Below are 12,395 nucleotides of genomic sequence, written 5' to 3'. Positions count from 1 at the left end.
CGTTCATACACTCCTTAAAACCTAACTCTTTGACCAATCTGCTCTAATATAATCTTAAGTGGCTGTGTCAAATTTTGTTAACTTTCCTCTGGAGTGCGTTGAGATATTTGACTATGTTACGTGCACAATGTAAATATAAGTTGTTGTGATACATTTCACATACACAAATGGTTGAATTCCAAAATGTACCCTTTTATGTTTTTTTCTCAGTTGTATTTAATTGTCACTCCTTGACTCAATTATTACTGTGCTGGAGGCGGTTGTTTGTTTCTTCTCTGTGTGGTCAATTCTTGGCCTGTCAGGATTTCATACATATCTGATCAGCTCAAATCAGACCACAAATGAAGATGTAAGTATTTTGGATTATTTCATACACGAAACACGATGCAAGTTAAAATGAAGAATGAATAGTAAAATAGATTACATTGCAACATAGAATTTAATACTTTAAGTACCAACATAATAAAAAGCTAACTATAGATAAGAAAAATGTTTAACTGACATTGGCAATGAAAGCCTGTAATTTAGATAATTGAAGTGCTGTTCAAAAGACAGTTCAGCCAAAACCTAATGAAATGTTCTGAAATTAACAACCTTGAGATGAAAGATGAGGCCTGCAGTCTAGCATAGATGTGGAAAAATTCAGTTTCTAAATTTATAGAAATAGGGAATAGCTCATGGTATATATAAAAGCAGAAAATGCTGGAAAAACACAGCAGGCCTGGCAGCATCTGTGGAGAGAGAAACAAAGTTAACGTTTCAAGTCTGTATGACTCTTCGTCAGAGTTAAAGCACATGGTGTTATGGTTACATCTGTCCTGTGACCAAAGGAAGAGAATATAAAAAAGGTGAGAGAGTATTGGTTGAAGCTTGATTGTAAATGCGCCTGTGTATTATTCGGCAAGTAACGCAAATGCATATTTATATATCTATACAAGATTTGATAGAGGACAGAAAATCTGTTTAATACTTACACTCTCAAACTACTAATGAATAAGACAAGATGTTAGGCAAAATTGAAACTAATAAGAAAGGTATCAGTTAAAACCAAAAGTAGTTATTGTTTTTTCAGTAGTAATGAGAGTTGTAGCACACAACTTGAAATTTGTTTTTTTAGATTAGCAGGTGTGTTGATTCTGCATTTATTTGCTTCAACAGTTTCTGTCGTAGTTTTGTATGTTATTTCAAAGTCCCAATGTTAATGTGTATACTGGCTGATTCCCTTGTGTGAGCTGTAAGACATTGTCCAAACTGGTTTAACATTGGTACGGCAGACTAATTTTATAGTAGATAGCAATAGCTATAATTTATTGATTCATTTATAATGATAAATTTCATGTTTTATTAAAACATGATAATGTTTAATAACTGGTTGTGTATTTTAGTGATTTAATCAAATATGTGGAAGTTATATGTTTTGTTTATATGAACTACATATATGGTTGATTTTAATGTTGTTCTTACAGATTAAAGGATCCTGGTCAAACAAAAGAAGCAAAGACAATTACAATCCATATAGCTATGGAAATATCTTCACAAATTGTTGTGCAGCTCTCTGTGGGCCATTGCCACCAAGGTGGGAAATCGTTGTCATGGGCAATAAATCACTGTTCAGGGATAGCCTTCCAGTTTTCCTTTTGACACAAAAAGGAATAGTTTATTAACCCTGTACTTGGATTGGGCAGCACGGTGGCGCAGTGGGTTAGCCTTGTTGCCTCACGGCGCTGAGGTCCCAGGTTCGATCCCGGCTCTGGGTCACTGTCCGTGTTTGCGTGGGTTTCGCCCCCACAACCCAAAGATGTGCAGGGAGGTAGATTGGCCACGCTAAATTGCCCCTTAATTGGAAAAAATGAATTGGGTACTCTAAAAAAAATTTTTTGAAACCCTGTACTTGACTAAAAGTTAGATTTATACAAGAAATATCTATTTTTAAAAGTAATTGAATTCATTCAAAAACTGCAGTGATATTTTTCATATTTTGCACATGTTGGATCAATGGTTAATAACCATTTAGAGTTAAGTTAGTTTGACAAATGTACATCAACTTTTTAAAAGAATAAAATTGTTGATAAGATGTCAACTATTTTATGTGTGTGTGCAACTAGCGTACAGCTGATCTAAATTTTGGGGCTAAATGTTCATCTGGGTGTGGGAAATTCAACGTTGTGCATTTCAAGATCCGCTAAATGCACACCTGATGCAGTGTATCTTTACAAGGAAATGTTGTCTATTTACACAGGGATTGGGTTCACAGTACATTTGCAGCAGCGATGGAGTGCTTGAGAAGTGTGTGTGGAGTTGCGCTGACTAGAAGGCCCTTATCAGTTTTCCAACACAGCCGTCCTGCTCCAACATGATTTAAACCACACCTCTCAACCCTTCGCTGCCAACCATCCACAAAGCTGTACCAGTTCACCCCATTGAGCCCCATATACTCTGTGTCCCCAGAATTACATCTTCTTACACCCATTCACTTTTCCCCCACCTGCCTTTCCCGCTACCCCCACCCTGCCTTTCCCTCTGCCCCCACCCCACCTTTCCCTCTGCCCCCACCCCACCTTTCCCTCTGCCCCCACCCCGCCTTTCCCTCTGCCCCCACCCCGCCTTTCCCTCTGCCCCCACCCCGCTTTCCCGCTGCCCCCACCCCACCTTTCCCGCTGCCCCCACCCACCTTCCCGCTGCCCCCACCCCACCTTTCCCGCTGCCCCCACCCCACCTTTCCCACTGCTCCCACCCCGCCTTTCTCTTTGCCCCTACTCCGCTTTCCCGCTGCCCCCCACCCTTCCCGCTGCCCCCCACCCTTCCCGCTGCCCCCCACCCTTCCCGCTGCCCCCCACCCTTCCCGCTGCCCCCACCCTTCTCGCTGCCCCCCACCCTTCTCGCTGCCCCCCACCCTTCCCGCTGCCCCCCACCCTTCCCGCTGCCCCCCACCCTTCCCGCTGCCCCCCACCCTTCCCGCTGCCCCCCACCCTTCCCGCTGCCCCCCACCCTACCCGCTGCCCCCACCCTTCCTGCTGCCCCCCACCCTTCCTGCTGCCCCCCACCCTTCCCGCTGCCCCCACCCTTCCCGCTGCCACCCCACCCTTCCCGCTGCCACCCCACCCTTCCCGCTGCCACCCCACCCTTCCCGCTGCCACCCCACCCTTCCCGCTGCCACCCCACCCTTCACGCTGCCACCCCACCCTTCACGCTGCCACCCCCACCCTTCACGCTGCCACCCCCACCCTTCACGCTGCCACCCCCACCCTTCACGCTGCCACCCCCACCCTTCACGCTGCCCCCCACCCTTCACGCTGCCCCCCACCCTTCACGCTGCCCCCCCACCCTTCACGCTGCCCCCCCCCACCCTTCACGCTGCCCCCCACCCTTCACGCTGCCCCCCCCCACCCTTCACGCTGCCCCCTTCACGCTGCCCCCCCACCCTTCACGCTGCCCCCCCACCCTTCACGCTGCCCCCCACCCTTCACGCTGCCCCCCCACCCTTCACGCTGCCCCCCCACCCTTCACGCTGCCCCCCCACCCTTCACGCTGCCCCCCCACCCTCCACGCTGCCCCCCCACCCTCCATGCTGCCCCCGCATCCTTCACGCTGCCCCCCCACCCTTCACGCTGCCGCCCCACCCTTCACGCTGCCTCCCCACCCTTCACGCTGCCCCCCACCCTACCCGCTGCCCCCACCCTTCCTGCTGCCCCCCACCCTTCCGCTGCCCCCACCCTTCCCGCTGCCACCCCACCCTTCACGCTGCCACCCCCACCCTTCACGCTGCCACCCCCACCCTTCACGCTGCCACCCCCACCCTTCACGCTGCCACCCCCACCCTTCACGCTGCCACCCCCACCCTTCACGCTGCCACCCCCACCCTTCACGCTGCCACCCCCACCCTTCACGCTGCCCCCCACCCTTCACGCTGCCCCCACCCTTCACGCTGCCCCCCCACCCTTCACGCTGCCCCCCCACCCTTCACGCTGCCCCCCCCCACCCTTCACGCTGCCCCCCCACCCTTCACGCTGCCCCCCCCACCCTTCACGCTGCCCCCCCACCCTTCACGCTGCCCCCCACCCTTCACGCTGCCCCCCACCCTTCCCGCTGCCCCCCCCACCCTTCACGCTGCCCCCCCCACCCTTCACGCTGCCCCCCCACCCTTCACGCTGCCCCCCACCCTTCACGCTGCCCCCCACCCTTCACGCTGCCCCCCACCCTTCACGCTGCCCCCCCCACCCTCCACGCTGCCCCCCCACCCTCCATGCTGCCCCCCCACCCTCCATGCTGCCCCCCCACCCTCCATGCTGCCCCCGCATCCTTCACGCTGCCCCCCCACCCTTCACGCTGCCTCCCCACCCTTCACGCTGCCTCCCCACCCTTCACGCTGCCTCCCCACCCTTCACGCTGCCTCCCCACCTTCACGCTGCCCCCCACCCTTCACGCTGCCCCCCCCACCCTTCACGCTGCCCCCCCCACCCTTCACGCTGCCCCCCCACCCTTCACGCTGCCCCCCCCACCCTTCACGCTGCCCCCCCACCTTCACACAGACCCACCCCCCCCCACCCTTCACGCTGCCCCCCGCCCTTCCCACTGGCCCTCCACACCACCTTTTCCGCTGCCCCCCGCCCATCCCGCTGCCCCCCCACCCCGCTTTTTCTGCTGTCCCATTCCCGCTGCCCCCCCCCCCAGCCTTCACACTGCCCCCCACCCCGCATTTCCCGCTGCCCCCCCACCCTTCCCTCTGGCCCCAACCCTGCCTTTCTCACTGCCCTCCACCCGCCTTTCCCGCTGCCCCCATCCCACCTTTACTGCTGCCCCCCACCCCACCTTTGCCGCTGCCCCCACCCCACCTTTGCCGCTGCCCCCCACCCCGCCTTTACCGCTGCCCCCACCCTACCTTTCCCGCTGCCCCCATCCCGCCTTTCCCGCTGCCCCCACCCTGCCTTTCCTGCTCCCCCCACCCCGCCTTTCCTGCTCCCCCATATTATCTTTCCCGCTGGCCCCCCGCACCTCCTTTCCTGCTGCCCCACACCCTGCCTTTCCTGCTGCCCCCCCACCGCGCCGTTCTTGCTGCCCCCCATTGCGCCTTTCCCACTGTCCCCACCCCACCTTTCCTGTTCACACATCCTGCAGGGAGGGTGAAAAGGGAAGAGTGTCCATGTGGGAGGAAAGGTGTATGAAAGGGCAGAGTTTCCAGAGTACGAGGGGACAGGGTGGAGCGTGTGAGGAGTGCCCGGGGAGGGGGACTGGCAACATGTTGTCGAAAATGGGGTCCTGCGGGGGAGTTCTAAGTAAACATACGTAGAACGTAGAAGCAGAAGGAGGCCTTTCGGCCCTTCGAGCCTGATCCGCCATACATTATGATCACAGCTGATCATCAAATTCAATACCCTACTTCCTGGTGGTGGGAGAGAATAATCACAGAGGGGGAACTGGGGTGCAGCTGGGTGTCAAATGCAGTGTGGGAATCTGGTATGTTTAGGTCTCATTGGATGGGTCACAGAGTTGTGCAAGACAGGTTGCTGGGATATGGGCAGATTCAGATTGCGCTTGGGGATGCTCTTTCTAGGCGTAGACCAGGTGAAGAGCTTAGCCCTTGCCTGCTGGCTTTAAGGTGGAGGGAAACCTGTAAAGGATATGCTCGTTTAAATTCGTTCCCACATCCACTGAGGCATCTGTGATGCAGGCTGCAGGCAACCCTGCTTTGGTAATGGCTCCTATCCAGATGTAGAGAAGGAAGGCCTGTTGCCTGTTGGCACAGTGCCATGAGGAACAAGGGCCTGAGCCCCAAAAAAGCCCTTTATAAAGTCGAGAGGCAGATGAACCTGGACTACTGCAAAGGTGAGCATTTGCCCAACTATGAATGTATCATAGCAGTGCTCTTATCTGGAGATGGGCAAGAGGCACCCTTGCATGTCCCGGGATGTCGTTGTTCACATCTGCAAGCTTCCGCAATGTGAGTTGTGGCTGCAAGGACTCTGGAGGAGTAATGCGAAGTTCCTTAGACCATAAGACATAGGAGCAGAATTAGATCACTTGGTCCATCGAGTCTGCTCCGCCATTCAATCATGGCTGCTGACATTTTTCTCATCCCCATTCTCCTGCCTTCTCCCTATAGCCCCGATCCACTTATTAATCAAAAACCTATCTATCTCTGTCTTAAAGACACTCAGTGATTTGGCCTCCACAACCTTCTGCGGCAAAGAGTTCCACAGATTCACCACCCTCCGGCTGAAGAAATTCCTCCTCATCTCTGTTTTAAAGGATTGTCCCTTCAGTCTGAGGCTGTGCCCACTGGTTCAAGTTTTTCCTACTAGTGGAAACATCTTCTCCATGTCCACTTTATCTAGGCTCCTCAGTATCCTGTAAGTTTTTTAAAATTTATTTTTTCTTATAAACTTAAGAGTACTCAATTCATTTTTTCCAATTAAGAGGCAATTTAGCGTGGCCAATCCACCTACCCTGCACATCTCTGCGTTGTGGGGGTGAAACCCATGCAAACAGTGGGAGAATGTGCAAACTCCACAGGAGCAGTGACCCAGGGCCATGATCGAACCTGGGACCACAAAGCTGTGAGGCAGTAGTGCTAACCACTGCACCACCGTGCTGCCCTTGAATCCTGTAAGTCTCAATAAGATTCTCCCCTCATCCTTCTAAACTCCAATGATTAGGAGAGTCCTCAACAGCTCCTCATACAACCTGGCCTGCATTGAGTCTCCCCTGGTGGCCTTTATCCTATGAGGTAACGGCAAGACAGACAGCCTCTTGCCTGCACACCATTGCATTTAGTCTCCAAAATGGAAAATTCCGGCCTATATCTGCTATTATAGACTGATAAAGGTTTCAGTATCCCTTGCATCAATAAGACCACCCGCTGAGCTGAAGCATTGAAACCTAGCCAAGGATTCATTTTTTTAAAAAATAATTTTTATTCAAATTTTCACATTTTCACAAAAAAGAAAACAATAACAGAAAATTCTAAGAATAAAAATAAAAAACAGAACCCCCCCCGCCGTAAATACAAAAGAGAAACAATAAATTAACACCCGTCATTGGCAAAAAACAGATATTCAACACAAAACAAAAACTAAGAGACAACCCCCCTCCCCCCCGGGTTGCTGCTGTTGCTGACCTTTAGTTTTTACCATTCTGCCAGGAGATCTAGGAATGGTTGCCATCTCCTGAAAAACCCCTGCACTGACCCCCTTAGGGCAAATTTCACCTTCTCCAATTTAATAAACCCTGCCATATCGTTGACCCAGGCCTCCACGCTCGGGGGCCTCGCATCCTTCCACTGAAGAAGAATCCTCCGCCGGGCTACTAGGGACCAACGGCCAGAACACCGGCCTCTTTCGCCTCCTGCACTCACGGCTCCACTGCAACCCCAAATATTGCGAGACCCCAGCCTGGATTGACCCTGGATCCTACCACCTTGCTACACCCTTCCAAAATTCCCCCAGGGCTGGGCATGCCCAGAACATGTGGACATGGTTTGCTGGGCTCCCTGAGCACCTAATACACCTGTCCTCAGTCCCAAAAAACCGGCTCATCCTTGTCCCGGTCATATGAGCCATATGCAGTACCTTAAACTGTATGAGGCTAAGCCTCGCACACGAAGAGGTGGAGTTCACCCTTTCTAGGGCATCCGCCCACGTCCCCTCCTCAATCTCCTCACCCAGCTCCTCCTCCCATTTATCTTTCAGCTCCTCCAACGAGGCCTCGTCTACCTCCTGCATCACCTGGTACACTTCCGAGATCCTCCCCTCTCCAACCCATACCCCCGAGAGCACCCTGTCCTGGACCCCACGCGGCGGCAGCAGGGGGAACCCCGCCACCTGCCGCCTGACAAACGCCCTTACTTGCATGTACCTAAAGGTGTTCCACGGGGGGAGCCTGAACTTCCCTTCCAGCTCACCCAGGCTCGCAAACTTCCCGTCTATGAACAGGTCCCCCAGCCTCCTGACACCTGCCCTGTGCCAACTCAGGAACCCGCCATCAATTCTCCCTGTAACAAACCGGTGGTTCCCCCGTATCGGGGACCCCATCGAGGCCCCCACCTCCCACCAGTGCCGCCTCCATTGCCCCCAAATCTTGAGGGTAGCTGCCACCACCGGGCTCGTGGTATACCTCGTCGGAGGGAGCGGCAGCGGCGCTGTTGCAAGCGCTTCCAGGCTCGTACCCACACAGGATGCCATCTCCAGCCTCTTCCAAGCCGCCCCCTCCCCGTCCATTACCCACCTACGCACCATCGCTGCGTTGGCAGCCCAATAATACCCACAGAGGTTGGGCAATGCCAGCCCCCCCCCCCCCCCCCCCATCTCTGCCCCCACTCCAAGAACACCCGTCTCACCCTTGGAGTCCCGTGTGCCCACACAGACCCCGTAATGCTCCTGTTAACCAGCCTGAAAAAGGCCTTCGGGATAAGGATGGGGAGGCACTGGAACAGGAACAGAAACCTCGGGAGCACCGTCATCTTGACTGACTGCACCCTACCCGCCAAAGACAGCGGCAGCATGTCCCACCTCTTAAACTCCTCCTCCATTTGCTCCACCAGCCTTGTGAGGTTTAGCTTATGCAAGGCCCCGCAGCTCCTGACCACCTGAACCCCCAAGTACCTGAAGCTCCTCTCCGCCCTTTTCAGTGGGAGCCTCCCAATCCCCCCCTCCTGGTCCCCCGGGTGTACCTCAAACAGCTCGCTTTTCCCAAAGTTAAGCTTATACCCTGAGTAATCCCCAAATTCCCAGAGAACCCCCATCACCACCTGCATTCCCCCCACCGGGTCCGCCACATACAACAGTAGGTAATCCGCGTAGAGCGACACTCGGTGCTCCTCCCCACCCCGGACCATCCCCCGACTCCCTCAGCGCCATAGCCAGGGGTTCAATTGCCAGCTCAAAAAGTAGTGGGGACACGGGACACCCCTGCCTCATCCCTCGATATAGTCGAAAATACTCTGACCTCTTATTCGTGGCCACACTCGCCATCGGGGCCTCATACAACAGCCTCACCCAACTGACAAACCCCTCCCCAAACCCGAACCTCCCACAGGTACCCCCACTCGACCCTATCAAAGGCCTTCTTCGCATCTAACGCCACCACTATCTCCGCCTCCCCTTCCACCGCCGGCATCATAATAACGTTCAAGAGCCTCCGTATATTAGTGTTCAGCTGCCTCCCCTTCACAAACCTCGTTTGATCCTCGTGGATAACCTGCGGCACACAATCTTCTATCCTCGTGGCTAAGATCTTTGCCAACAACGTGGCATCCACGTTCAGGAGTGAGATCGGCCTGTATGACCCGCACTGCAGGGGATCCTTGTCTCGCTTAAGGATCAAGGAGATCAGCGCCCAAGACATCGTCAGGGGCAAAGCCCCCCCTCCCTCGCCTCGTTGAGGGTCCTAACCAACAGGGGGCCCAGCAGGTCTGGATACGCCTTGTAAAATTCAACCGGGAACCCATCCGGCCCCGGCGCATTCCCCGACTGCATGTTCCCTTCCCTTTAACCAGCTCCTCAAGCTCAACTGGCGCCCCCAGACCCTCCACCCGTCCCTCCTCCACCCTCGGGAATCCAGCCAAGGATTCATAATGGCTACGCATATCATATCAAAAGGTTCCAGCTGCACTGAAATGAAATGAAATGAAATGAAAATCGCTTATTGTCACGAGTAGGCTTCAGTGAAGTTACTGTGAAAAGTCCCTAGTCGCCACATTCCGCCGCCTGTCCGGGGAGGCTGGTACGGGAATCGAACCGTGCTGCTGGCCTGCTTGGCCTGCTTTAAAATCCAGTGATTTAGCCGAGTGAGCTAAACCAGCCCCAAAACAGGTAAGCATTTCCATTTCAAAGCGAAATGCCTGTTAAGTCAGTGATATTATGACCCCAGACCAGGCACCAACAGTGCCTAGGATACTGCACAGAAACCTCAATATTATATTTTAATTTTATAAGACTATGAGGAAAGGAAACCTCGCTCCAGGTGTGATTGCACGAAGAAATAGGGATATGGTATTTTAAAATGAACGTTATTAGTAACACGGTATTGAAATATTTTTAACAAAACACCAGAAAATAGCTTAAAATTACCCTTTAAACAATGCTACTCAATACAGTGAATACAATACCCTTAACTGCCATGTTTATTCCCACTCAAACAACAAGAAAAACCATCTCTGCTTTCAATCCACTGTTAAAATACCCTTAGCATTCAGGAATATCTGCTTTACAGAAATGTTATTTGATAAAGAGAGACCTTTTGACACTGCTTTAAAGAAAAGCTATGAATCCTGTCAGAACCAAGCAAAAACTCTGACTGTATTTCTTCAGAAGCTGCTCTGCTCACCTAATCAGACAAGTCTGAACTATCTGAAGGACTGCTAAAACGTCCACAGACTTATCTTTAACTGAACTGCAGAGAGCAAACTGCTTGACTTCTGTTCACAGCTGAAATGCCTGTGCCTTAGCTTCACCCAGTAATGGCATCCTCTTACCAAGCTGAAATCTAAAAAAAGTCCACCGAGAATCTACTTAATCCAAACAAAACTGAATTAGCCCAAGCTTTTTACAATGGCTTAATTGCACCCTGGCTCCCAAAACCTTTGTTGTCTTTCAAACTAAGATTTTTTTTTTTTTTTTTTTTATAAAGTTAGATTACCCAATTATTTTTTCCAATTAAGGGGCAATTTAGCGTGGCCAATCCACCTACTCTGCACATTTTTGGGTTGTGGGGGTGAAACCCACGCAGACACGGGGAGAATGTGCAAACTCCACACAGACAGTGACCCAGAGCCGGGATCGAACCTGGGACCTCAGCGCCGTGAGGCGGTTGTGCTAACCACTTGGCCACCGTGCTGCCCAGATTTATTTTAAAACATGTCTAAAATCAAATGCTAACTCAGACTTTTAACCCTTACTGCACCAAATGACTATAACACAACATAGCTGAAATTCCTACATTCGTCACAATGAGGGCGAACAGGTTCAGGCCATTTGTCCTACCTTCTGAATCAGGGTATTTTTTAAAAGCCAAATTTGCCAGTTCAATCAAATTACAGTGTAAAAACATGACAGCAGAGGGCTTTTTTCACCTTAATACATTATGATACATTCTTCATTGAAAAAATACGGTAATGCATGCTGGCCAAAGTCAGACCAACTTACCTTTGCAAGACAAATCCGTATGATGAATCACCACATTAAAAACACATGTACATTTCAATACAGTACTTAACGCTGATTTTTGAAAGTGTCAGAACATTTTGCAATTAGCTTTCAGAAAGATCCTGACTGACTCCTCAGCAGGCTTTTTGCTTTCTTCACAAAACAACCAAGTATGCTTTTAGTGTGCTTCCAAAACCCCACACCAGGAAATCTGAATGTCTTCCCCTATTTAAAATGGGAAACCTGGCCTCAATGGGGGTGGGTTGGCATTTTGCGTACACGACATTGCCAACCTCCAAAAAGGAAAATGGCGCAGGCTTGAGGGTGCTGAGGAAAATGAGTTTGCTCCAAAAATAAATGTGAGTGTGACTATTCGCACACTGAAATGCATCTCACTCATGAAAATTCAGCCCATTCTGCCTATTTTCATAAGCTTGCATTCACTAGGACAACGTGGAGAGATTCATTTAAGACTAGCAAGTAGGCGGTGCAAGAAAGAGAACCTCAGGAATGCTTGATTTTCCTACCAATCCATATGGGAACCACCTGCCGTTTATCTGATACTCAACCACCACACTCATGGAAGCATAGCTAATGCTTAGAATTCTATTATGGCAAATTACACTTGTGAATCAAAAATGCCACTATTCGATGGCACTAATGAAGTTCCATTAATTTTAAAGATTTTCCTTTTTTCTAAAAAAAAGAATGGTTGTAAAGAATTTCTAGTTTTAGTAATATTTAAGGTTTTGTCCTTATATTAACTTGTGGATAATTTATCCAAATGAATGTTGGTTATCGGCCTTTTTTTTTAATAGTGCCTTGCTCTGCTCACATTAGTCAGCGAACAATTAGAGTAGATTTAATTCCACCAGGTTCACTAACACTTGCAGGTCATACACTAATGATGGCATTAGCATTAAATGATTATTTTTGAAAAGATAATTGATGGACTGAAGGAAACAAAGGAAAATGAAATTAAACCATAACTCTTTGATTTATTCTCATGTCACAAGTCATTGGTCATGTTACTGTTCTAAACCTATGACATAACCATGAAAAGTTTTTGTTCATCTTAGTCTAAGTAGACTTTTGCAGTCAATTACTAACCATACTTTCATATTTTTTAATAGCTTAATTGACCGAAGAGGAGCGATCCAGTCAGATACGCCACAGTCAGTTGCAGCACCAAATGGGATCACCACATATGGGGCCACACAATCTCAGAGCAACATGGTAGGAGTCGTACCATAATGT

The 12,395-nt window shown here is 50.8% G+C and overlaps 1 protein-coding gene across 2 annotated transcripts in view; it reads left to right on the top strand.

The window, feature by feature from the left end:
- The window catches only part of zdhhc14 (zinc finger DHHC-type palmitoyltransferase 14), a 191,908-nt gene that overhangs the window by 150,968 nt on the left and 28,545 nt on the right, over window positions 1-12,395 (top strand). For both annotated transcript variants that reach the window (XM_038808323.1, XM_038808317.1), the window contains exons 6-8: window positions 247-349; window positions 1,467-1,576; window positions 12,272-12,374. In XM_038808323.1, the coding sequence (XP_038664251.1) occupies window positions 247-349; window positions 1,467-1,576; window positions 12,272-12,374 (316 nt within the window). The remainder of the gene's footprint in view (window positions 1-246; window positions 350-1,466; window positions 1,577-12,271; window positions 12,375-12,395) is intronic.

Source organism: Scyliorhinus canicula, chromosome 1 (genome assembly GCF_902713615.1).
Source record: "Scyliorhinus canicula chromosome 1, sScyCan1.1, whole genome shotgun sequence".
NCBI classification, from domain to species: domain Eukaryota; kingdom Metazoa; phylum Chordata; class Chondrichthyes; order Carcharhiniformes; family Scyliorhinidae; genus Scyliorhinus; species Scyliorhinus canicula.
Note: the sequence above shows the minus strand (reverse complement) of the source record. Positions and strands in the feature narration are given on the sequence as shown.